This window comes from Ambystoma mexicanum, chromosome 1q (assembly GCF_040938575.1).
Source record: "Ambystoma mexicanum isolate Mex_15411 chromosome 1q, UKY_AmexF1_1, whole genome shotgun sequence".
NCBI lineage: Eukaryota > Metazoa > Chordata > Amphibia > Caudata > Ambystomatidae > Ambystoma > Ambystoma mexicanum.
In genome coordinates this window covers 541,156,619-541,183,724 of record NC_090922.1, presented here as the reverse complement: position 1 = coordinate 541,183,724, position 27,106 = coordinate 541,156,619, and the positions used below count along the sequence as shown (strand labels likewise).

The 27,106-nt window shown below is 49.4% G+C and overlaps 1 protein-coding gene across 1 annotated transcript in view; it reads right to left on the bottom strand.

Annotated features, from left to right (window-relative positions):
* The window catches only part of MEGF8 (multiple EGF like domains 8), a 1,665,761-nt gene that overhangs the window by 1,303,190 nt on the left and 335,465 nt on the right, over positions 1–27,106 (bottom strand). Inside the window, exons 9-10 of the mRNA XM_069640964.1 lie at positions 17,112–17,257; positions 16,698–16,823 (exon numbers count right to left, since the gene is read on the bottom strand). Coding sequence (XP_069497065.1) covers positions 16,698–16,823; positions 17,112–17,257 — 272 coding nt within the window. The remainder of the gene's footprint in view (positions 1–16,697; positions 16,824–17,111; positions 17,258–27,106) is intronic.

Genomic DNA, 27,106 nt, shown 5'->3' with positions numbered 1-27,106 from the left:
GCGGAAATCAAAAAAGAAATTAAAGAATGTGCCATAGGCCTCACAAAATCCATTACGAAGTTGAGTAAACAGGTGTCTAAGATTGAACATAGAGTGAAGGAGACCGAAACAACCCTATGCGACCAAGCATATGATCAAGGGGAATTGGCTAAACGGCTGGAAACAGTAGAACAACAAATGGATTGGGTGGACAGACAAGATGATGCTGAAAATAGATCAAGGAGGAAGAATATCGGACTCAGAGGCATACCAAAGACAATCCCGGAAGCAGACTTACAAGGACATGTCCAAGCACTGTTCCAACAGGTCCTGGGCGACACAGGAGGAGAACCTATCATCCTGGACAGGACCCATAGGATATATAATACCAATCAACAAACAAATGATCTGACCCCAGATGTGATTACAAGAGTGCACTTTTACCAGGTAGAAGAACGAATAATGAAGGCAGTCAGAAATCAAGAAACCATTAAATATAAAGACGAGCGCATCACATTCCACCAGGACATGGCACAAGCAACACTACAGACACACAAGAGACTGACTGGTGACAGGTTGGCTACGGGAGAAAGGAAACAAATATAGATGGTCCTTCTCATGCGGGATACGATTTGAATACCAAGATAAAGCCTACCACATCACAAAGGAGGAAGAAATGACGGAACTGATGGGCACGAACGAATACGCCAGACCAAACGACTCACGACTGGAGCAGGACTCAGAATATCGGACAAACCGCACAATCAGGAAAGATGGGTGACGACAGGGGTGCCCTTATCCGAAAGGGAGAGGAAGAGGTGCGTAAAAAAGAGGGGACTCCTAAATGGATACCAGGAAATGGTGTACACACAAGTCAGCCTGAATAGAGACGAGGCACAAGAAGAACTGTAATAATTTGGGGGGTGTTTGGATACTATGATCAGCAATGAAACAAGATGAGTTGGAGGGACGGGTGGGGAGGGGCGTGGGTCTGGATAAAAGCCCTATTGGTCCAGTTAGGAGGACCTTCTAGCTGAAGATTTTTGAAATGTTGGGAGGGAATAAAATTAAGTTATTTAGGTTATATTGGGGTAACAAGAGGGTACGACATGACATCACAAAATGGGAGAAATGGAATGCGGTAAAGCGGACACATATGAGAGGACGACATAAGAGGGACCACGACTGATGTGAATGCGATAAACATTGTAACCCTGAACACTCAAGGCCAGAACTCACCAATGAAAAGGCTCTCCATACTAAAATGACTGAGGGATCTACAAGCATCTATAGTATTTTTACAGGAGACCCACCAACTAGCTATAGACGAGAAAAGAATGTCACATTGCGTGTTTCCTACCCAATATTTTGCAACAAGTGGGACCAAAACTAGAGGGGTGGCAATCCTGCTGGGGGCATCATTACCATTTAAGAAACGATTCTGCTATAAAGATCCAGAGGGGAGATTCCTGGTCCTTAAGGGCACATTGGGGACTCAGATGTTTACTCTAATAGGACTAAATAGCCCAAATGACAAACAAGATACATTCCTGAGCGCAGTCCTACAGAAAATAGCTTGCTGGAGTATGGGTCAAGGTCAAGTAATAGTTGGAGGAGATCTGTGTTATGGACCCCAACTTAGATAAGACGCTTCCCCCCCTACAATAATGACCAAAGAAACCAACACGAATTGGGGAAATTCTTCTGCAATCGCAATCTAATTGAGATTTGGAGGTTCTTTCACAACAATGAAAGCAAATACACAAGGGTTGTTCACGTGCAGACATGGCATTAGTCTCAGCTACCCTGATACCGCAAGTAATGGACATAAACATACGTATAAAATACCTCTTGGACCACGCCCCAGTAAACCAGGCAGAAAACAATGGAGACTCAACAAATTAATACTAAAATATATCGCACTTAAAGCCCACATGGAACAAACAATAACTAACTGCTTTAAAGAAAATGATACCGGTGAGGTGGACTGGAGGGTGGTGTAGGATGCCGGGAAGGCGGTAATGAGGAGGGAATTTATCTCACAAGCAGCTATATATGCCAAGAATAGAGAGGTCACCTGGATCGAATTAGAGAAAGAAATATAAAATCAGAAACGCAACCTAAGATCAAACACCGAAGTCATTGCGGGTCTTAGTGCCCAAATGGAAGCGCTTGTAGCAGAACGTTCGGCACAGTGCCTGTTGAATACCAAGCAAATTTACTATACTCAGGGAGGCCCGTAATCATATCACACAACTGCAAGACGAAGAGGGGAACCTACAGCTGTGGGAAGGGGACAAAATTAAGATCATGGAGAGATTTGACACACTCCTGTTAAAACGAGAAGAGCTAGACCCAACACTTCAGAAACAATACATAGGGGAAGTGGACTTGCCGCAACTGACTGAGAAGGAAAGTGAAGCTCTGGAAAGCCCGATCATAGTAGAGGTGGTCAACAAAGTCATGACTACGTTACCCTCCAATAAAACACCAGGACCATATGGATTCGTTAACGGATAATATAAAACCTTCAGAACACAATTAATACCACCCATGACATGCCTAGTTAATAAAATCAGGGAGGAGACGAGGGTGTCACAGGATATGGGCAGATCCATTACGATCCTAATTCCCAAACCAGGAAAGGATAGGACGGAATACGCTAGTTACTGCCCAATTTCAATATTGCACAGCGACGCCAAATTATATACCAAGATCCTGGCAAGGAGACTTCCGCTGATATTACCAAGAATCATACCTGAAGATCAGGCGGGATTCATAATGGGCAGGCATAAACAGGATAACATTAGACGGGCGGTGGACCTAATAGAAGTAGGTAAAAAGATGGAACAGAAATGCTCAATAGTAGCATTAGATGCAAGAAGAGCATTTGACAGTCTAGACTAGGGATTCCTAGAACGAGTGTTTGAGAAATTTGGCTGTGTATCAACATTTAGATGCATGGTGCTGGCTAACTTCCAGCACCCATCCACAAAATGTATGGTAAATGGGGTATACACAGACTAGATAAAGATTCAGAGGGGGGACTCGTCAAGGATGCCCACTGTCACCATTGATTTTCGCTATGGCAATGGAACCATTGGCAGCCACAGTCAGACAGGATCCCAACATTTTAGGGCTAGAAGCCAAAGGAGGACCACATAAATTAGCCCTTTATGCAGATAATGTCCTCTTCTTCCTGAGGGGAAGAGGGGCTAGAGTGGACCATGCAAGAGGGAGTACCAGCAAAAGGGATCTCAAGGCTATACAGATTGCTTGATAGAACACAATACACACCAGAACTACCATACATGAATAAATGGGAGGGAGATCTGGGTATTGTCATTACGGAAGAGGAATGGGGACAGATCTGGAGGAGGGCACAGAAACTATCCAAATGTACGCCCATAAAATTACAGGAATTTGCTGAGGTCTTGGGATTTACAATCAACTTTAATAAGTCTAAAGCCCATAATATAACAGATGATCCGGATGAAATCCGGGAACTAAGCAAGGCATATCCACTAACCTGCGAAGATCAAACATTTGAATATTTGGCAGTGGTCAATGTGCACAAAAAGAAGTAGTGGAACTATGTTCCCTACTGGCCTGCACCGCTCCCCACAAACCCGATCACCACGCACCCTTTCACGCACAATACAAACCCCAAAAATACCTGCTCCTGCTGTTTAGGGAAACGTTCAGTGCAGTGCACTGAAAGTGAAAGTTTTAACTTCTTCCTACACTTTTGTTTTAAAACGAAACCGTTCCGGAACAGTTTCTTTTTAAAATAAAAGTATAGGAACAGTCAAACATAATTAAAAGAAGTAGAGGAGCACTGCTCCCGACCGCTCCCGTTCACTTCGACCACTGATATTTGGGAATAAAATTAAAAAGGAATTTTGAGACATTATATGGAGCAAACATCCACCCCTATGGAAGAAACTTAGTGAGGATTTACACAGATGGGACACGCAGGAACTCTCGTGGTTCGATAGAATAGCCGCAGTCAAAATGAAAATCATCCTTCGACTGTTGTATGTTATTAGTTCACTTCCAATAAACATACTAGCCAAAATGATAAAAACCCTACAGGATGAGATTATCACATTTATCTGGAATAGAATATACTACTCCGACATCTGTAGACTGGAGGATTGGGCGTCCCTGATGTTAAAAGGTACACACTGGCAGCCCAGATAGCACCTATGTTACGGTGGTCGGATCAAGACTCACAAAAAGGCTTGAGTAAAATAAAGCAAGGAGTAACTACACTTCCCTTAAACAGGTTACAATCAATATGAGCACAGAATAGGGGGGTAGGAGGCCAGATTCTGAAGGCAACAAAGTAATCGCTATTAAAGCAGGACTCTGCAATGAAATGGGGCGTGGGGGTAACCCTGGGACTGGGACCACACAGTCCAATGTGCCACAATGCAGACTTCACCCCAGGCATAAAGTGTGCCTATTGGGAAAGGTGGGAGGGAGGTGATGCACTGAAATGAGGAGATTTTTATGAGGACGGTATACTGCTTCTATTCGAGGAATGTAAACATAAATTTCACATATGGAAAACAGAAAGATATAAACATATCCAAATTAAACACTGGATCTCCCAAAGAGAGGTGAAAAGAGCGGGTACCCGAACACCAGTGGAACTAGAGCTGACCATGTAAGAGGGTGTACCAGCGAAAGGGATCTCAAGGCTATACAGACTGCTTGATAGAACACATACACACCATAACTACCATACATGAATAAATGGGAGGGAGATCTGGGTATTGTCATTACGGAAGAGGAATGGGGACAGATCTGGAGCAGGGAAGACGTAGAACGGATATATGCAGCAACAGGTGGGAAAGCTGCACTTATTACGCACCTCTTGACAGCAGCTCAAATGACTCTGGCACAAAACTGGAAAGCACCAGAAGGTCCCATAGTTGCATGTTGGCGGGTAAGAATGTGGGTATTATTAGCAATGGAGAAGGTATGCGCTCTTAAAGCAGAGACATATCAAAAATTCCTGAAAATATGTCTCCCTTTTCATGAACTTGTCAAGGATAGAGAAAACCAATTTTATAAACCACGTATACTTGCAAAGGTCGGCGTCATTTGAAACTAAATTGAAATGTCCTAGTCAATGCCGACGGACGGAACAGGGACCAGCAAAAAAGAAAGATGTACGGTGCCATGCTTACTACTGTGTCATGTCGAGCGAGGGGGGAGGGAATGGGGAGAGGGATTGGGTAAGGGAGAGTTCAATTATTATCTTATAATGCAAAATAGAGAGCATTACAGTTGTCTAGTTTTAGCAAAGGTGGAGTTATTCGTGGCGGAACTCCCTTTCTCCTGCGCACCTCCTCTTATCTTGTTTCTGAATCTACCCAGCAGCCTGGATCCTGGTTTGTCGAGGAACCAACTCCGGGGTTCCCATTTGTTTGGAAGAAGTGTGGGGATGACAAACTCTGGATCAGTTGGGCGCTGGTAGGGTATGATAGTCCAATGGTCGCTGTTGAGCGATTTGATCTTTCTACTTAAGTTGAAACGAGTGTCGGCTGTGTAGCGATTTACCATGTCAAAAACTTGTAATTCATTTCTACAATTATGTTCTCTTTGGTGCTAATTAACCAAAAATAAACAAATTAATGACCAAGACTTTACTGGACCATATAATTGATTAAATCGCTCAACAGCGACCATTGGACTATCATACCCTACCAGCGCCCAACTGATCCAGAGTTTGTCATCCCCACATTTCTTACAGTAGTCTAATCTCGACATTTCAAGGGCATTGGCGAGGGTGATACAACTCGAGGTGGAGAGAAATGGTCTGAAGGCTCGGATAAGCTTACAGGTATAAGCTGTGGATGATGCAAGTGAGTTTACTTGTTTCTTAAGCGAGAGTGTAGCATCAAGATAGAAGCCGAGTGTTTTGACCACTGGCATCACCTTGATGAGATTGTTGTCGATATTGAAGGCGGTATAGTTGGGGCTAAGTTTTTTTATGTTGGTTTCAGAGCCTAGGATTAGTATCTCAGTTTTATCGTCATTCAGGCAGAGGCCATGAGATGCCATCCATGCCTGAATGAGGAGGTATACTTTATTTACTAATGCTGTGTCCTCCAAAAAGTTGCCCGAAAGGGGAATGAGGAACTGGGTATCATCTGCATAGTTTGTGTAGGTGATACCCAGTCTGTCCAATTTGTCGAACAAAGGCTTAGTAAAGATGTTATACATAGTGGGTGAGACACAGGATCCTTGGGGTACTCCACAGGAAATTTGAGTTGGGTCAGCAGCTGTTAGTGGAGAAAAGACTTGCATTGTCCTGTTGGCCAGGAGGGATTGGACCCAGGCTATAGCTTCCCCTGAGAAGTGCACCGCTGACCTAAGATGGTTGCATAAGACTGCATGATCCACTAGGTCGAACGCTGCAGAGAGGTCCAGGAGAAGTAGCATAGCTGTTTGACCCTTGTCCTTCAACTCGTCAATTTGAATCTTAAGGTCTAGCAGTGCAATTTCCGTTCCGTGAAGTGGGCGGAAGCCAGACTGTCGTGATCCTAGTAGGTGATTAGCTTCTAGGTATTCCTGAATTTGAATATAGGCTACTCTATCAATAATTTGAAGTAGAAAGGAGACAGTGGTAATAGGTCTATAATTGGTAGGGATGGTAGGGTCTAATGTTTGTTTTTTTAAGCAGGGGGAGGACCCAGGATTCTTTGAGGTTATTAGGTACTGTATTGGTTTTAAAGGAGGCGTTTATGAGCTTGGAGATGAATGGGGTGAGGTCTCTAGCCGCATCCTTTATAATTTGTGCCGGGCAACTGTCGCCCTTGCAGTTAGATGGTTTTAGGGAGAGAATGATTTTTTCCATGTCCAGAATAGAGATTTCTTTAAAGGTAAATGGTGTAGTTGTGTTACACCCTATGTCGGGGGTGGTTGTTGCTCAGAGGGGGGAAGAGAGGCTTTTTTAATTGCTATTTTCTGTTGCAGTGTGATTATTTTGTTTAGGAGAGCTTTTTGAACTTTAGAACCTTTAGAACCTTTGGGCCTCTTGCTGTTCCACTCTTGCCTCTGGCAATAGTTGAACTAATCCAGAATAGGACTGCGAGATTTATCCTTGGCCTCAAGCACAGGGACCGCATCTCTAAAATCTCTCCACTGGCTCCCGGTTGCTGCGACGATGAAGTTCAAAACTCTGCATTATCCACAAAGTTTTATGGGGCCTGCGACAACACTACATCTAATTCCCTCTCCCCAACCACCTCCCTGCTAGAGCCCTTCGGTGTTATAGCTTCAGCTCTCTGCAGATCAGACATTTCTTCAAGCAGAGAGTGGGGGTGGGGGACAGATCTCTCCCCTCCGCATGTGCCTCCCTCTGGAATGGCCTCCCTGCCCCTCTCAGACTTGAGCCGGATCTCCTTAAATTCCAGAAGCTACGCAAGACCCTCCTTTTCTCCTCCTCCTTCCCATTCTCCCCTGCTAATGTTCCCCCTCTGCCTCTCGACTGGCAGCCTGGTTCCTTCAGATTCTTACAGGGCACCAGGCCCACCACGACCAGTGTTCTCTGCACTTGGTCTCCTCTGACTCCCCTCCTCCCCCCAACATTCACTTGCTCTTCTGGGCTCCCTCTCCCTTCACTAGCCTGGCTAGGCCTGCACCCTTCCAGCCCTGTTCCTCGCACTTAGCATGTGGACCTTCTGCCTCTGCACTCTCTTCTTTCCGCGGGCTATGTCCTCCTGGCCTCCCCTGGCACTCGCCTAACCCTCTGCCCCCCCCCTACCCCCATCCACTTCTGTTTACTGCACTTGCACTATACAAATGTCACAAGGCTTAGAAGGACAGTTTCTGTTTTGTCATCCCTGCACCCACCCCCTTTTTCTCTTGTTGCGCCTTGAAACACATTGTGTTTAGGTGCATTATAAAAACCCAATAAAATGAAGAATAATAAATTGGCTGTTCCAACTCTTTTGGCTTGGGTATTGGTTGTGCCCTTCAGAGTTCAAAGAGGCTTTGCCACCGGGTAGTGGAGTTTCCAAGACTTTACTGTTAGGACAGTTTTTCTAAAGTCGAACTAAGGAATTCATTAAACCATATCTGAGGCAGTACAAAACTCCACTCTTAGTATGGACAGTGCATTTTGCTCCATTCATAACAAAGGGCATGTGTACTTGTTCTTCAGTGTGACTGGCAGTGGGCATTTGTCTGGTGTGGCAGAGATGTAATCCCCTGAGAACTGTGGCACAAGTGCTTGAGTCTGGTCTCGGGACAAGTGGAAGGGATAGTTTGATGTCAAGTGGCTCTTTGTCAAAGACGTGCCCAACAACCAACTGCAGCACATCCGACTGAAGAACAATGACAATAAGCCAGTGAAAAACTCATGACACGCAGGAGGTGCCCTTGGAGAAGGCGAAGCAAGTGCTGAAGGTCATTGCCACCTACAAGCCCACCACCTCCATCTTTGATGCCTTCTCTCATTATGAGAAACGCCAAGAAGTGGTGCATCAGGTAAACTTGTGTTCCCCACTGTTCTCCTCCCCCTCCTCTTTTTCAGCCCTTCCTGTTGACCTTCCCTTTTTCCACTTCAAAGATCCTTCCCTCATGTCAGCTACTTTTCCCTGCGCTAAAGTTCGATTCCACTGTCTACTAACTCCCATCACTCTTACCAGCACCCTTCTCCCCTCTTTTTTTGTTTATGCAACACTGTCCCACTCGAGTTCTCATTCCTCGCCTCCTGATCGCTTTCGCCCAATTTAGCATCTTTTCACTATTGTAACCTTCCTCCTGCCCAATTCCCCCCCATCCCCCCGGTCCTCAAAAACAAATATCTTTAAATGATGTCTGCATGCTTCTCCAGGGTCTACCTGGAATAAGCATGCTGAAATCAACTGATGGTTACAAGTAGATTTAAGTACCTTGAGTTACCGGTTTACAAATATAAGACACAAGGAACTCCCACCTCCAACCTCAAGGCAACACCTGACATTCGGAACACTCAACCCAGTTTCACTCCATATATTTCCCACTATATCAGAGACGAGCACATATGGACAATCCATCGCCCATGCAGAACAGAAAACAAGATCTCAGACATGCAGGACATGACAACCATAATCCTTTGCTGACCCCTTCCCATTTTCTCCTGCTGTACTATTCTCTCTGCCCCTAACCCCTCCCCACTTCTGATCTTCCATCTTTCAACCTTCTGTCGTCCGCCCATAACTACTTCACAGCTTCCATACACTGCCCTTCAACCTCTTCTGTTTAACTTTTTTCACCTTTCTGCCCTCTCTTCTGCCTCCCTTCTCTGTGGCTTCTACTCTTCCCCTGTCCCACTGCTGTGGGTAAGTTAAAGGCATTGTGCAATATTTAAGCAACCAGTCCTGCAACAAGGATGCAGCATATTTTCATAATCTCGGAGAAATTTCCTTTTACTTGCAAGCAAGCATCATGCACTGTTAATTTTAAGACTCGCCTTGCAGTCCATTACACAACTTTTGTGAAAGTGGGAGCTTTTTTTTTTTTCCCCCCAACTATAAACCACTACCAATCAAGTGCATATTGTGCTGCCGGTCAGTTGTATATGCTTCCTATTTCAGAAAAGCACCTCAATGGCCTGGGTGTCTTTCTTCAAAACAGTAAACAAATCCATGCAAGCAGTAAGCTGGGCTTCTGTAGGAATGCTTTTTTAATGCATGATGTGAAAACAGAAGTTGTGAAATGGAGGTTTGTTTTATTTTGCGCTTGTAGGAGTTGTATCCCTCAAACAATACATAGAGTGTCTTTAGTCTTACGTGTTTATTGCATTACCTTTTTTGCATATGTTTTCTAAATGGTCAAATGTTTTGGAGAAATAGTCCCTTTGCTCATTCAAATATAAAATTCCAGATTGGGGAGCAATCAACTCGAGGGAATGTATTCCACCAAGGGGGTGGAGGGGTTCAATGACATCTGAGAGAAAGCATGGTTAAAATCTACCAATCTGTAATTTCTTTTGTATGGCTTCCATGATGTCCATTTTCCACCCCCACTGACCTATCTCAATGGACCAGCATTGCATGGGGTGGAGAGGTGGAGCATGAGAGAACTATATAAAATGCAATAAATGTTTGGTTGCATCTCTCCGCAGGCCAACATAAAATACCTCTCAGAGAAAATGCCATATCCAACTGCCATGTAGTCCATAATACTAGTCATGTCCTCACAGTGGAAGGCAAACAAGAGGTGATGACTGGAATGTTTAAAATTATTCTTAACCTATTATTCAGCCTGCCTAGCCATTACAGAAAGAAGAGGAAAGACCATATGTAAATCAGGCTTGGTCCCACCCCAAAAGGGCAAGCCCAGCCCAAACTGATTGGTCACATCCCTTCTGCACACGAAACCATAAGCCATCCCAGACATGTTTTGGCCTAAAGAAAGCAATGGTCTGTAGGGTTGCACAGAGGGATGCCAGAGGTTAAGATTAATACTAGACCTTCCAGCCATCACCTCTTTAGTTGGGCACTTACACCATCTGCCCCTAAAATCTTTATCACAATTTCAGCCTATTTTTTTTTAAATTAAGTGGTTGAGGTGTAATATCTGCTTTCTCTTGGACAGTGCCTGCTTCAGTTGCCTTAATTGAACAAGTTACTTAACCGTGGTAACGTTCTTTAGACTGCATGGTCCTGCCACGTATTCCTAATCTGTGATATATTCAAGTCTCATTGAAGCTTGCTTCGGAATTCTTTTTTCATAGGGTCGAGGGTCATGCAGCATTGAGTCTAAGTCCTCGATGGCCTAAGTAGCATCCCTTGTGACATCGACGCTGGTATACGAAGCACACGCGTTGACCGCAATGCATGATACAGTCAGAGAGCCACCTGGAGATGGAAGCCTCGGACAGGGCCATCCCGTGTCCGACAGAACCAAAATGGACGAAAAGTAGAGAAGTCTTTCGAAAGCCCTTCGTGCGTGCATCATAGAAACACAGGGCATGTGCAACGTCCAGTGAATGCAATGATCTTTAAGCAAGCAAAGAAGGATTTGCAAAGAAAACTGGCAGAACCAAAGGCTTGTTCAGATGAAAGTCTGATGGTACCTTTGGTATGAAGGAAGGGTGAGTTCGCAGAACCACTTTAGCTGGGTGGAACAACAATTATGGAGGTTTACGGGCGAGAACCTGCAGTTCCCCTACATGCCTGGCCGTAGTAGACATGCACAGCAGAGAAATCTTCAGTGGCCAGCACCACACCGTACAACGGTTCCACTTGTGTTTGTAGCAAGAAAGTGTAGAGGAAGGGGGCGCTGGGCTTTGCTAGAACTTTCTTGCATTCCAAAGGCAGGGAGTAGTGTTCAAAGTCTAGGGCTGCAGGATCCAGGTCGTGAGGTTGAGACACACTGGGTCATGGTGCAGGATTGACCCTTCTCTGTAGAGGAGGTCTGGAAGTGGAGGCAGTTTGATGGCTGGAACCTCCGACAAACGGAGAAGGTCTGAGCACCAGATCTGCCTGGGCCACACCGGCGCACTGAGGATCATCGTGGAGTGACAGCATCTGAGTGTGCTGATCACACGTAGCAACAGCGGAAGAGGATGGAAAGCGTACAGAAAGAGGCACTCCCAAGGGAACGAGAAGACATCCTCCAGACTCTTTGGCAGAGGATACCGCTGGCAAATATTTGTCATTTGGCGTTGGTAGCTGTCGCAAAGATGTCAATTTGAGGGAGACTCCACTTGTTGAAAAGACAAGTCACTTGCGCTTGCTGAATGTCCCATTCGTGGCAGGACCACAGCTCCCTTCTGAGAGAGTCTGCAATGGTGTTCTGGACACCTGCCAGGTGACATTGGACGAGAAGCATGCGTTGAGCAATGGCTAAGCGCCAGAGATGCTGTGCCTCCAGTGAAAGAATGGGGAGCATTTTCCACCCTGCTTCCTGATGTAAAACATGGTGGTGGTGTTGTGCGTGAAGACCCACACCACCTTCCCTTGGAGCTAAGGCTGAAAAGACTTAAGGGACCAGAAGACTGCCTGCAGTTCTAAGACTTTGATGTAAAACTCCTTCTCTTCTAGGAGTCAGACTTCTTTGGTATGGGAATGTTCTGTGTGGGTCCCCTCAACACGCAAGGGAGGCGTCAGTCGGGACAGTCGCCTGATTGGGCTCTGAAAGGCAGCACCCTGCGAGAGATGCGGGCGAACTCACCACCATTGCAGGGCTTGACGGAATGCCCGATTGAGGGCGATCTTGTTGGTCCATGTGCCGGTGACTTGCCGCCAGGCGGCATCCAGAAACTCTTAATGTGTTTCATCGATAGTCTGCAAAAGGGAACCAGATAGATGCAGGAGGGCATCATCCACCGTAGGGACTTAATGGACCCGAGCGTTGCAACAGAAGCAGTTGATAGCCGTTGGACCTTTCCCAGGATGGCCTTCACCCTCTCTTCAGAGGGAGTCGCTAAACACAAGAGTGTGTTAAGGCGAGCACCCAGGAATAGTGCATTTTGAGATGGCACTATGCAGGACTTTTGCTAGTTTATCGAGAATCATCCCAGAGCTGTTAGGGTCCTGGTGAGCCAATCGTCCAGGTAAGGATAGACGTGGATACCATTGTGGCACAGATGCACTGCTACCGGGGCCAGGCATTTGGTGAACTGGTAATGGCATCCCTAAACAACAAAACATAGGAACTTCCAGTGTTTCTGATTAATGGGAATGTGGAACAAGCATCCTCCAAGTCGAGGGTCGCCAGGAAATCTCCCTCCTCCAGTTGGCCAAGCACGTGCTGCAACGTGACCTTCATGAACTTTTGGGATTTGAGGAACTTGTTGAAGTGTCGCAGGTCCGGAATGGGCCTCCATCCTCCAGACATTATCCTTAACAGAAAGTATCTGGAGTACACTCGGGAGCCACTGAGAGACTGGTTCTATCACCAGTTTCTTTAGCATGGTTTGAACCTCCTTCAGCAGCTGTGCCACGTGTAGCTCTAGTCGCGGAAACGGACGGATGAGAGGGCATTTGCCCTGGAATTACAAGGCATTCCCCTGCTTAAGGACATCGAGCACCCATTTGTCTGTGGACATCTTTCGCCACTGATCGACAAATTGTGATAACCGGCCTCTCACTGGGGTGCATAAGTGGGGGTGTGGGTGCTGGTCCGGTTCAGGCCTGTTTCAGCATTTGCATCCTGGCTGGGGGGGGGAGGGAGGTGGGGGGGGAACAACGACATGGGCGGACACTACCATAGGTTTGGGAGCATCCCCTATAAGCCTCCTGGGTGGCTGAGCGGGAGAGCTGACAATAGTGGGAGGTAAAACCTTTGGATGACCTTGAGACTCTCCCTTTAGAGGAACAAAAGGATGACCTCCTCTGCTGGGGAGTGCCTAAAGAGCGTGTTGTTTCAGTATCAGTCTTCATGGCCTGCAGAGTCTCGTCAACCGTTTTTCCAAAGGAGTTGTCGCCATCGAACGGCATATTGACTACTTTCGTCCGTGCAAAATTTAGTGGCTTTGATACAACTCTGGCGGCAGAGAGCCACGCCATGGCCCATTTGGCAAAAGCTGGAATCCGCGAGGGCGATGGGCAGAGATGACCTCTCCTTCCTGGAACAGAGCCAGGGCCTTACCATTCTTATCAGATGATAGGAAGTCGAGGATGGGCCCCAGCTAATACCACAACTACCTATCGTACCTCAATAGAATGGCGTGGGCGTTGGCGGCCTGGATTGTTGATGCCCATGTTATCATGATGCGCTTCCCTGCTGCATCCAGCTTTTTACTCTCTTGGTACAGAGGAACCATAGACAAGGAAGACGGGTTGGAGGACCTCTTACTAGCGGCGGCCAAGACCACAGTGTCTGGTGAGGGTTGGGACCCAAGGCATTTAGTGGCCAAGTTTGGAAACTGGTACTTCTTTTCGAAGCAATCCCTTTTCGCAGATGAGGTATTAAGGGCCTTCATGACCAACAGGCCATCCTCCCAAATGTCATCTAATAGGGGAACTGAAACAATGGTCTTCCTGGAGGACGCCTGTCGTTCGAAAAGGAAACCTTCCTTTTTGTTTTCCTCTGGCACTAGGTTGAACAATTTCAAAGCCCTAGAGATTATGGCGTGGAAGGACTTGATCTTGTAGGGCGGAGATGCAACGGAGAGTGCATCGTTGTCCGCCATCCGCAGGAACGTAATCATCGTCTACATCCGTGCCTTGCGGGCTACTTGTGTTCGTATCCATGCCAGTGTCAATCTGAGCCACCTCCTCCACCCCAGGGGACAGTGCAGCCGGCAATAGCCGAGGGGTAAAAAGGGCCGGATAAGGCGGCATTGGCCAAGACGGAGAAGGCCTCGGAGGACTCCTCACTGGGCCAGGAATGGTAGCAGTGGGTAGTCGCTGCTGGGTTTCAGACACCAGCATGTGAAAGGTGGTCAAAATGTTCAAAGACATGTCCCTTGTTGCAGGTGCTGGAGCTGGGCCCAGAAGAGAAGGACTATAAGGCTGGGAAGGCTGATGAGATGCGACCCTTGCTGTGGCATTGCCAATATGGGGTCAGGTTCCCCTTTACCACACTCCTGGTCAGAGTAAAAACCTTCTGGCAGGTCATCCTCTGAAGTGGTGTAGCGTGCTGGTGACCTTCTGGGAGATAGCTAAGGGGCCAATGTGAAAAGTGGTGTGGACTTGGTGGACCTAGGCAGGAAATCCTTAGCAGGAGGTATGTCCCTCACCACATCCGAGCCTTTAGACGACGACTGGAGCCTGCGGAACAGGCAGCAGTGCGGTCATTGATGGGCCTGCCGTTGGAACCGCCAACGGGGGTCTATGCGGCAAGGATACCCTGGACGTGGTAACTGTCATAGTGGTGACGGTCGCCCTTGGTGTGATGAAGCCGTGGACGAAGGACCAGTCTTCACCATTGAGGTACTTGTTGACGGGGCGGTCATCAATGGGCCCACAGTCTTGATGGATGAAGTCGTCGATGACGGTGGAGCCGCCAACGGGTTCTTGGACGACTTGCCCTTAGACGAGGACTTGAGTTTGGCCGATGGATTGAATGATTTTTTTGCAGATGGAACCAGTCCGCCTGCCGGTAGCCTGTCGACTGAGCTGGTGATGATGACTGTCCTCTCTCCGATCTGGGTCCTACACCCGCAGTGACCGTCGAAGAAGGCGTCGGAGCGTGTGACGATTTTGCCTTCTTTCGAATATTCACCAGGGAAGCATCCTCAAAGGACCTCAACCTGTTTTTGCCAGAGGAGGCACGGTCCTTGGACCTGCTGGCCATGGAAGAGCCATGACTACACCCGGAGGCCGTGTCAGAGGCCTTCCCTTCCTCAATCCACGCCACTAACCTCAGATGGCGGTCCTTCTGTGTCTTAGAGGAGAAGACCTGGCAAATCGAACATCCATCTGCATCATGGTCGGGATGTAGACAGTAGATGCACCTGAGGTGCAGACCTTCGATGAAGATGTTTTTCAGGCTGCAGTTCTCACAGGCATGGAGGAGACTTTTCTTTGTGGTGTCCGTCATGGTGTTGAAACAAAGGACCATGCCTGGGCCTGAGGCAACCACGGGTTGGAGATCTGACGACGGAACAAGGATCTCCTGCGGCAACGGGACCCCGCTGTCGGTAGTCACAACGTGGCTGAAGAAGATGAAGAATCGAGACCAATTCTCATAAAAATAGGCAAAAAACAGCAAAAAGTTGTCAGATTTCAAGGAGCAAAACGACCAGTTTTTAGCTTAAAGCTAACCTGCCTGACGACAGGGAATATTCATGAGCATGTGAATCCATGCTGGAGAAACAGAGTCCTGTTTGATGCTCCAGCTGACAAGGAACATTTCTAGCAACACACACACCAGGAGGGTACAGTGTTCCCACTTCTGGGAAATGCAGAGGCCAGAGTTCAAACGGAGCACAAAACACCTTGGCAGAGGAACGGATTTGGCTGGTCCCACCGGATTTTCAAAAGGTTCAGGAGATTATGGTGCAGAAAGTCAATAGCTTCCCTAAAGTGAGAACTTTTAACCTTAGAGGAGAGGCCTGTGGTGACTCGCCCACACCAAACCTCTAATTTGGACACTAATACAACATTCAAACGTTTGGCACCCAACCATTAAGGGTTTCTTGCCACATTCAAACGTATGCAGTCAATCGGGCGCATAAACTCAAGAACTGCAAATGCCGAGACATCCTAAGACCACACACACACACACCTAAAGCTGCTTTCCAGCTCCTGGCAGGAGCTCTCATCGAAAATACAGTTGCCAGGTTAGAGGATTTAAACAAAGTACAGACAGTTTTTGAAGGGTAGCTCAGGAAACAAGAAAGGTGTACTGTGTGGCAAAATGGCCACACTTTGTCCAGCTACTCCCAGGAATCAAAACAAATGTCTTGGAACACTGAGAAAGATTATTTGCCCAGGAAATGTAAAGTGCACATTTTGCAGATTCTGCACCTTTGGGGACTTAAAGGGTTACCAAGGAAGCACAGCAATTAAAGAGCCAGGTCCCCATTAAGACATGGTAGGACACTCTCGGGAAAAGTTATCAGGAGAACAGAAAACTACACAGACTATAGGGGGCTCATTAACAAAAGGCAAAAGGTATTTTCCATCCAACAGTGACAGTGAAAGAGAAAAAATAAATATAAAAAATACAGACAGGAATATGTTCCTCTCTGGGGGTCTCTTTGCACTTGCGTCTTCCTTCTCTCCCAAATGCTAGTTACCTCCTTGTAATCTCAGGCTTACCATCATAGTTATGAATCAGATGGGTCAATTCTTTGCTCGACACCCACTGGTGACAACCCAAGTGGTAGAAGAATATTTCATCTTCATAGCATTTCTCCTCATGGTAGTGGATGTGCACATTCCCACCTGTTGAGGAAATGAGAGGGAAGTAAGACATCTGATGGTGACAAACAATAACAATATCTGAAGAGTGGCTCTATGTAGCTGTGATAGAGTGGAAGACAAGTGTATCTATTGTGCCCACAGACAACAGGCACATGAAGATAATGGACAGCGGTGAGTAGAAACGAGCACTCGCAACATTTGCTGAAAGCCAAAAACCTAGTGAAAACAGAAGTCATGCAAGTCATTGTACTAGTCAAGCAGAATCCTGATGACTATAGGAAATCAAAGGCATGCTGTAATGTCACTCACCAAAAACAACCATGTAACTTCCAATGACAGTGGCCGAATGAAAGGCTCGTTCTCTTGGCCCGTTATTCACATCTTTGGATTTCAGTGTGGTCCAGTAATTAAGGTCAACATGGAATACATCTGTAGTGTTTACCCGCATACTAAAGCTGTAAAAAACAAAAATAGTGTAAATCAAAAGAGTAGACAACAGACTCAGAGTGAATAAGTGGAAAGGAATAAGAGCTAAGAGGAAAGGTGTGTGGGAGCTAGACAGAAGAACGGGGAAGAACATACAGAATAGAAATGAGAGAGGAAAGTGGCAAACAGTTGAGGAAACAAATGGACTGCAGAATGATGCGGCATAAGCAAATTAAGAGAAACCGCATTGGTAGTGTGAGGATGTACAGAGAAAGTCGGAAAACCCCATCAATGTTTCACAGTTCTTTAGTGTATCCCATCCAGATTCATAAGCAACTCTTTTTACCTCCACACATGTCAAGTGTATGTCGCCAGGAGAGCGCAGGGTCAGCCGGTAACTCCGAACAACAAGAGTGTCCATGTTACGGTTAGGATAGTCCCATCATCAGGTCTATTACAGAGGGAACAAACTTCTCCCATAGAGGGAAATGCAGCAAAATAAAGACACTAATTAAGCACTCACAAGCTGTTAAAATGATTGGAAATAGTTTTGAAGGTCAAAGTTCTCCTGCTCCAAAGACAGCCTGCGTTTCAGTAAAAAGGATTCTGGTGAGGAAATCCTCACCAGAGGGAGTCCTCAGCATTATGAGGGGGGTAGAGTACACGTATTGGCTAGCAGGAACACTGGACCCATAGCCAGAAAGTGGTCATCGGTGTAGATCAGTTAACAATTGGGCTATTTGGAGTCCCGGGTGACTCAGATGAAGGTTTCTTGATTATAGAGCCTTTTAAACACAGTTGGCTGCTGACTCTGTCAGTTACTCACCTTCAGTTGTGTGGTGCACCTACCCCTCGAATTTGACCATTAAGGACAAGTCTTGGGGAGATTTTCTAAAAATCCTCTGGTGAGGGCTTGGGAAGACTAACTAGTAGTGTCAGGATTTCCCTTAAGTTATTCATGTCTCTTGCAACGGTATTTTGACAGAGAAGTCTAGCTTCACTCTAATGTGGGTAGAAAGATGGTCATAATTTATGGTCTTTTTTTGTTTGAGCGTGTAAACTTGACTTTATGTTACTGAGGATATGCTTTTAATGTAAAGATGTAAAACTAAATATTGATACAGGCGAGAACTTTAAGAACAGCAAGGAGCAATATAGAAAAAACAGGAAAGGGGGGGGGGAGCTGTTGAGCAGCCCAGAAAATGGCTGCCTAGCCTTTAAGTTCTGTGTCTGCCTGCCCTTATCCAGATAATATCGGTGCCCATCTGCAATACTCCCGGCCATCCTTTCACAGGCGGATTGCTGGCGCCCTCCTCTCCACATACCTGCAATCCTGGAGAAAATCAGAGCCTGGAGCCCGAGTTGAAGCCACCCGACATCCTGCCTGCTGTGCAGCCTTCTTTGCGCGGTCTCGCGGGTGAGACTGGCCGCTGCCTTGCCTGTGGCTACCGAGAGCGGCCGCCCGCCCGGACACGCTGCCCTGGGTCCTTGGCCCTGCAGGACCCGTATGCTACACCTTGAAGCGGCCGGGGACGCCTGCCTGCCTTTCCGTGCCTGCAGGAGCGGCACTGCATGAGCCGTCTGGCTCAGGGACAACCCCCAGTTCAGGGCGCCTGGGTGCAGGGTGTGCTGCGCCGCGCGGCCTGCTTGCCGCCTTCACCACCGGGGCCCTCCGGGCTGCCAATCTGCAACGCCCCGCGGGGTTGGCTGGAGCCTCCCCGTGCCACCTCCACACTCGCCATCCCAGGGGCTCCCCCAGGTGGAACCAGCGATCCATTTGCCTGGTCCTTGCCACCGCCGGAGCGCGTGGCCAACAACTGTGTGCTGGGCCGCCGTGGGGGCCGCGCTGCAGCCTCACAGGCCGTGGGCCCACCATCGCCTCTCCAAATTGCTGCGGAGGGAGTCGGGGGACCAGAGATCTGGAGCCACAGGGCGAGCGGGTGCCTTAAAAAACCGCCGTTGGACGCTGCATGTGCTGCGGGAGCTGCCACCCTAACGGCTGTGAGGTGGGTGCTGGGGATCTCCCCATGATCTACTGCTGGCGTCTCTCCAACTGTCCCCCTGCGACCCAATAGCCCTGCAGCCACACCACATCGCCTCCTTCACTGGGCTCATCAACTGCTGTTCCCATAAGAGTCTGCCCACTGGCAGAGGCCATTGCCCCTCATTGAAGCATACCCTGGACCTTGGGGACTGGCCGCTGCCCAGCTACCTGCAGTGGCGGTTGCTGTTGCAGCCCACGTGGCTCCACACTAGCCCTAAAACATCTACTGACGCCCGTCCAAACGAGTGGTGGCGCAGGGGTGGCCCGCTCTTCTCCCCTGCTGGCTCCCACTTGTACCACCACCCCCGACGCACTTGGCCACTGCTCTCTACCTGCAACATAATATTGGAACGCCTAACCCTGCTTGTGGAGGGCCCACAAATAGTGCATCAGCCCCACATACCCACCAGGACGCAGTGGCACACTCACAGCGCTACGTGGTTCATCAATACCGCGGCCTCTATATACCTGCTGGACCCCACATGCGCGCCTGCACTGCTGCAGTATTCGGATACCCACTAGTGGCAAACACCTCGCATCCACCCATATTGTCATGTCCAGGGGAGCCAATAAGACAGGGGCTATGGATAAGTTCCCCGAAGCGTGGGGACTCTGCCTCGCCCTCGCCTGCCACAGCACCTGATCTTGTGACGATCCTGGAATCCATGACAAAGAACTTTGCTGCTTTTCAAGAAAAACTCGATATCAACGCCAATGTGACGTCACTTAAATCTCAGCTAGACCACACTGGCACCAGAATCACAGAGGCGGAAACACGAATAAGCACCAATGAAGATAATATACACACCCTCAAGGCCACTGTTACCCACCCTCAGCCGGGATATGAAAGCGGTGAAGGCCAAGTGCGACGACCTGGAATCAAGATCCCGTAGAAACAACGTACACATAATCGGAGTACCTGAAAATGCCCTCAAGGGCTGCATGGAGTTGACGGTGGAGGACCTACTGAATGAGACGCTGGACAACCCCGCGCTCTCCCCCTACTTCACAGTGGAGAGTGCCCACAGAGCCCAGTCACCGCGCCCCGCACCCGGTGACTTCCCCCAGGCCCATCATAGCCAAAATACTCAATTACAGGGACAGAGACCTTATCCTACGTTTATCGCGGGAAAAAGGGGAACTACGCCTGGGCTCCCAGACAATCAGGATCTTCCCCGACTTCTCTGTTTGGGTGCAGCAAGAGAGGCGCAAGTTACTAGGGGTCAAGAAAATGCTACGAGAGCGAAACATCCCCTATGCAATGTTGTTCCCGGCACGCTTGAAGCTCACATTCAGAGGGAAACTGTACTTCTTCACTGTCCCTGAGGAGGCAGTGAAGTTCATAGAGGCACAGATACCACCCAACGACCCTCCAGGGAACCACAAAGACATTGACAATGACTGATCCGTCTCCCGTCGCCTCTTTGGGGCTTCGGTGAACCATCAAAGTATATCTTTGTCACCTGCCCAACTTTGCGGCGCGGTCTGCCTCTGGGGCCGCTCCATGCTATCCAGCTCAGCTACAGGGAAGCGTGGCGCGGTGCAGCACCTCCGCACACTGGCCTGCGTGCTCTCCATGGAAACAATATGATCAATAGATCTACAAAGCTGAACTTGCGTACCCCTGCGGTACCTCAACATTCATCTTTATTTTGCTGGGTTGGCAACATGGCAACAGCGCACCCCACTGCAGTTCAAGCTCATGTTGAAATGTTTGATTGTTTTGGGCCCCCGTTGGGCTCGGCTAGCTGGCACCCGCTCCTTGAGGGATGTCGGACGTGCGGGCAAGGGTGGGAATGGGTGCTGCTGGTTGTTACCGGGCAGCGAGGGAGGGAGAGTTCAGGGAAGTTATACCAGAAAAGGCAGAGGCAAACCGACAGGGCGCACCATGTTGGAGCGATTCGAAAGTGACCGCACAGGGTGCAGACCCAAGCCACGGCGACTGAACTGGGATGTACCCTAGACAAGTGAAATGCCCACTACCATAATGTCCTGGAATGTCCGGGGGCTAAGTAACCACACTAAGGCTCGCAAGATTATGGCCTATGCCAATAGACATGGTTGCAAAATATTGATGCTGCAAGAAACACACTCCACGGGCAGCCTAGCGGGTAGTATGGCACCATCGTGGGGTCCCAACAGATACTTCACCTCTTACTCCACTCAAGTCAGAGGCATATTGACACTGATCCACAAATCAATCAAATTCAAACTACACAAGAACTACACCGATCCTTATGGTAGATATGTTATACTACACTGCACTATAGTGAATAGAGAGTAACTTCTGGTGAATTCTTATGGCCCCCAATATGGACACCCCTGACGCTGTGGCTGGCATTCTGCTGGGCTATGTGGGTGTTCAGATTATATAGGGGTGGGGGCGGGGGGAGCATGAACCTAATACTAGATAATGACCTGGACAGGACGGGTACTGCCTCCCGACGCCTGACCGGGACTGCACGGAGACTACTCAGCTATTGTGTAACGCTTGACATCCGCGACGCCTGGAGGACACTGCACCCTCAATGGCGCGAATATACCTATTATTCCACAGTACACGACTGCTCCTCCAGAATCTACTCGTTTGTAATATCCAGTGAGACGATGGGCAGGGTGGAGGGGGAGCAGATCCTAACTCGCACACTATCTGACCATGCCCCGATTACTATATCAGTAGAACTAGGAACAACTGCCCCGACACTCAACACATGGCGTTTCAAATCTTCGGCTCTCAGGGACATCGGATATACTCGCTGATATCGAATCCTTCTTCGAACACAACACCCCCCAAGCAACCCCTCTCAGCATCAGGTGGGAAGCCTTCAAGGCGTACATTAGGGGGATGTCCATATCCAGAGAAGCAGGTGTGCTAAAAACAATTAGGGCCGCTCTTGAGCGATCCGAAACTAAACTACATAGGCTAGAACAAGAGTGCTCAACCGCAGCCAACCCCGCCAAACTTGCTCTAATAGCCGATGAACTCCAAACATATAACACACTTGCAACCAGTGAGATCCAATACTTTAGCCGGCCTCAAGCTGCTCGTAAATATGGCAATGGTGACAGACCCGGGAAAACTCTTATAAAAAAGGAATGGGGTCAGACCCATATTGCCTCTATTAAGGATGACCAGGGCATCCCACGATGGTAGGACCATCAGATACTGGAAATATTCACAATATTTTACACGCCATTATACTCGCAACCTCCTGAACATACCGAACATCACATGCGGGATCTACTCTATCAAATACCCACAACGTGCATCTCCGCTCCAACAAGGGACCAGCTTGAATCCCCGATTACCCTGGACGAGCTGGTTGAGGACATCTCGGACCTACCCAAGGGCAAGGCACCGGGTCCTGACGGGCTTACGGCAGAATTCTACCAGGAACATATAGCTATACTAGCCCCTAAGCTATTAGAAGTATGGGACGAGTCGCTCCACGCATCCATTCTCCCCCGTCTCTACTTGAAGCCATCATAACGGTCTTGTTGAAGCCTGGCAAACCTGATGATGACTGTGGCTCATATAGGCCAGGAAGACCAGGCAGGCTTTGTACCGGGAAGATCCACATCTCATAACATCAGGCGGCTGTTTAACGTGGTGTCCCGTATCGACCAGGATGCGAACGCGGTCACGGTTACGCTCGATGCTCAGAAAGCGTTTCACATTCTGTCCTGGAAGTACATGTGGCTGGTATTAGAGACGATGGGTGTAGGCCCCAACATGATTGGATGCATCAAACTACTATATACTTCCCCAGTGGCCAGGGTCCGGGTCAACTCCCTCACATCCGCTTTGTTCTCCTCTGCAGAGGCACCCGCCAGGGATGCCCGTTCTCCCTGATCCTCTTTGCTCTGGTAATAGAGCCAATGGCGGACCATACCCGTGCACGCCAATCTCACAGGGGGATAAGGCTACAAGATACTCCAGAAATCATATCCCTTTATGTGGATGACGTATTGCTATACATTAGGGACCCGGCCACCCACCTTGACCCCTTTTTATTTTCATAGAACTTTTTATTGGCATTTATAACAACAACTGAACAAAGTAACCTTAACCCTCCAACTCCCCCCACCCTCTCCCAACAACCCTTGCCCTCCCACCCCAACGGGTCTTGGTACATCGCTACATCTCTCTTAGGTTCTGTCCTTTGTTAACGTCGTTACTTTGCCCGTCCCTCACCCCCTCTCTCCCATACTGCTAGGCAGTCCAAGTTCCACCGTATGGAGCCACTCAGGACCCTGAGTCCTCCCACTTCAAACCTCCCACCCGCACCCGGTCCCCAGCGCCATATTACGCCAATCCCAGAAGCTTCATGCTGCGCAGGCCGCCCTGGAGTCTCTTAAGAAATTGCAAAATCAAGCCCCAATCCTCTTAGCGAATACATCACCTTCTCCAGAGCTGCTAGCCTCCAAATCCTACCTATTTATGTTCCGTGGGCGCCTCCTTCGCCTTCCATTTCTGTGCTATTTCCAGCGCCCCTGCCATCACCAAGAACACATAAACTTTCATTTGGGCCTTCATCCGCATCTCGTCCAGGGTACCATCCAACCCCAACAAACAGCCCAGTGGCTATACCCCCAACGATAGCAGTGCCCATCTACAATTAACTATTCCAAGTCCAAAGTTCTCCCACCCAACAGCCCCCAACCGAATATCCCCTTTGCTGGTCCCCTGGGGGAATGAAATACCTTGGTGTCCAGGTGTCACTAACAAAATCCCCCCTGCTTGTAGATAACTACCTGGCTGCAGCACAGCTGGCCGAAATGCCAATGACACGCTGGCGCCCCCTTCCTCTGTCGCTGGCCGGTAGGCTTTCCCTTATCAAGATGGTCCTACTCCCAAAGTTGCTCTACATCTTTAGTAATGTGCCCATATGGCCTGGGGAGAAATACTTCATTAAACTGCACAAATCCTGTGCACAGTTCTTGTGGCACTCTGGCGCAGTGCGCAAGAAATGGTCCGATATGGCGCTCCCATACAAACAAGGGGGGGGTTCACTGCTCCCGATCTATCTCTTTACTGGACGGCAGCTCAAGCCCAACTCGCCACCCGCCCGCATATTAAACTAGAAATCCTGAGGCCACCAGGGGGCGCAGGCAAGATGGCTACCTGAGCCGACAGCTCCGCACCCAGCCCCTGGAATTTTGCAGAGTTTAGCAGGAAGAAGGTGCCCATCTCTCGCAAGCATCGCAAGAAAGGCTGTGTGAACCCCTGCCCACCCAGGGGGTCCAAACCAAGAGTTTCTACGACGCCCACGGACCGAGTTCGACCGTCCGAGGTCCCCACGGCCCCTCCCCCCGCGGTCCTGAACAGCACGCAGGCGGTGCGCGCCACGGCTCGCCGAGGCCGCAGCAGAGCGCAGGAGCGGAGAAATCTGCGGAGGGAGTACCCACTTGGAGCGAGGAGAGACCGGAGGTGGGGGACCTCGGAGGCTCCACTGGACCCTGGGGCCCCTGGTACCCCGTCCCCAGAGGGGCCGAGGCAGCGCGGAACCAGCGCGAGGCTGCGCTCGACATTGAACGAAAACACCGGAGGTGCCACACACGCACTGCATCGCACCCACCCACGGGGTAGAATAGGCCCACCTAACCGCACGCTAGAACTCCCTAGCCTGGGCCGTCGCGGGAGCGCGCCCACACCGAATCCGGTTGGGGACACTGGAGAAGGCACTGGAGAAGGCACATGCCAGGTGAGAGGCCCTCAGGCCAGGACTTCATGTATAGGCTGCCGCTCCACTGGCGTCGAAACCCTTGAGTTATTCGGCTGGCACAACTATAGGTGCCCCCCCCATCCGGCGTCCCTCCCCACACACTCAGCCGGAACCAACACCCCATGAGTTGGAAGGAGGCCCTCTGCAAGTATCAGTTTGCGGCTGGAGGGGACAAAATGGCCGCCGGGTCCCCATCGGTGCCGCCTCCCGACCTGGGGGCCATCCAAAATAACATCCAGATGATTTTGGAGGAGATATGTGGGATTCGAACCGACATGGGTGCTAAGTTGGCCGACCTTACCACCAAGTTCACCACCCTGGAGGATCGCGTGGAGGGAGTCTAAAACAACCAGCTCTCCACGGCGATCTTGGAGACGCAAATGGAGGCCAGATTTCAGGAGGTACATCGTAGGGAGGAGGAACTACGGTTCAAGGTGGACGACATGGAGAACAGGGAAAGGAGGAACAACTTGCGCATTTGTGGCCTTGTGGAGTCCGAAGGGGAGAGCCCGCAGGCAGCGGAAGGCAAGGTCCACGACATCTTAAGAAACGTCATGGGGGAGGAGGCCGACATCGAGATCAAATTTGACAGGGTGCATCGAGCTAGCGGAGATGGCAGGGCCCGAGGTCGGTGTTGGCTCGACTGCACTACTATAGAGACAAAGCCAGGATCCTGGAGAAGGCGAGGAACTTTGGTGATATCCAATACGGAGACTCTATGGTGCCAATCTACCAGGACCTTTCGGCCCTCACCCTCGCAATGAGAAAGAAATGCGGGGCCCTTACCAGATGGTTGCAGGCTAAGGGGGTCAGATACCGCTGGGGCCACCCCTTCTACCTAGCATTCGAGTGATCGGGTGAAAGACACCACCTGGTGACGGAGCAGGACATTGTGCGTACCACCGACGTCCTGGTGGGAGATCGTGCCGGTCCGTCCAGCGGAGCGGGGGGTGAGGCCAGGAACCCACCACGGGGCCCCGACAGACTGGGACAACCTAGCGGCAAGACCAAGGTCAAGGGGGCATGCAAGTTTAAAAAAACCAGGCACCCATCATCGGCCTCTGAGGATCACCTGAAGTGACTGTAACTTTTCATAATGTTGGCTGATTGGTTCTATGGACCTCCGTGTCGGGCCTATGCCTGGGGACATGGGGGACCACGGGAACAGAGTTACATTTCACAAGTTGTGTTTGAAGGTTCACACACGATCATTCTGGTTTAATAGAGAATGGGTTATTTACATGCTTACACTACCCAGGGCTGGGGTAGAGTCCTTGGTGGTTCGTTGACCGTCCCTGAAGATCGGGTGACATGGACGAACGCCTCAAGATGGGGAGGGGGAAAGGAGCTGGGGGAGGGGGGAGAATAGCCATAATCAAGGCCAAAATGGGAATTTTTAGAGGGGTCCACAGGGGGGCTGGGGAGGACTAGCCAGCTCGAACAGGAATCCTCCATTTTTCAACGTGCCATTCGCAAGCATTACACTACGGTGAAGCTAGAGATGGACTACCTAGACGATAATGGTTGAAGGCAAGATAGGCACACTCAATGTCAAGGGCCTCAAATCACAAAACAAGAGATCCCTGACCAGTAACATGTTCCGCAAACAGCAGTTGATGGTGCTGTTCCTCCAAGAAACCCATTACAGACAGGGGAGGGAACCACCCATCAGGGGGAAGGACATCGGTGCCAACCTCTGGGCCGCCCACAGGAGCTCGAAGGAGGAGGGCGTGGGGATTCTCTTGAGCAAGACACTCCACCTTACCAACACAGAGACCAAGAGAGGCTTTGGGGGGAGGTTCCTGGGGATCAAGGGCACTCATGAAGGGGAACGCATAACCCTGGCCACCCTCTATGCTCCCAACTCAGGCCAGATAGGTTTCCTAACCCAGATTCTGGGGGTAATGGATGAATGGGTTGAAGGGGCCATGATACTGGGGGGGGGGGGGGACTTCAATCTCATTTTGGACCCCAGGCTGGACTGGTGGACGGCACGGGTGACTGAACCGAAAGGGATCACCAAGGACAACCCAACGCTCCAGACCCTGCTGAGGGAACACTACTGGGAGGACGTCTGGCGAACAGCACACCCGGAGCCCGGGGGATAC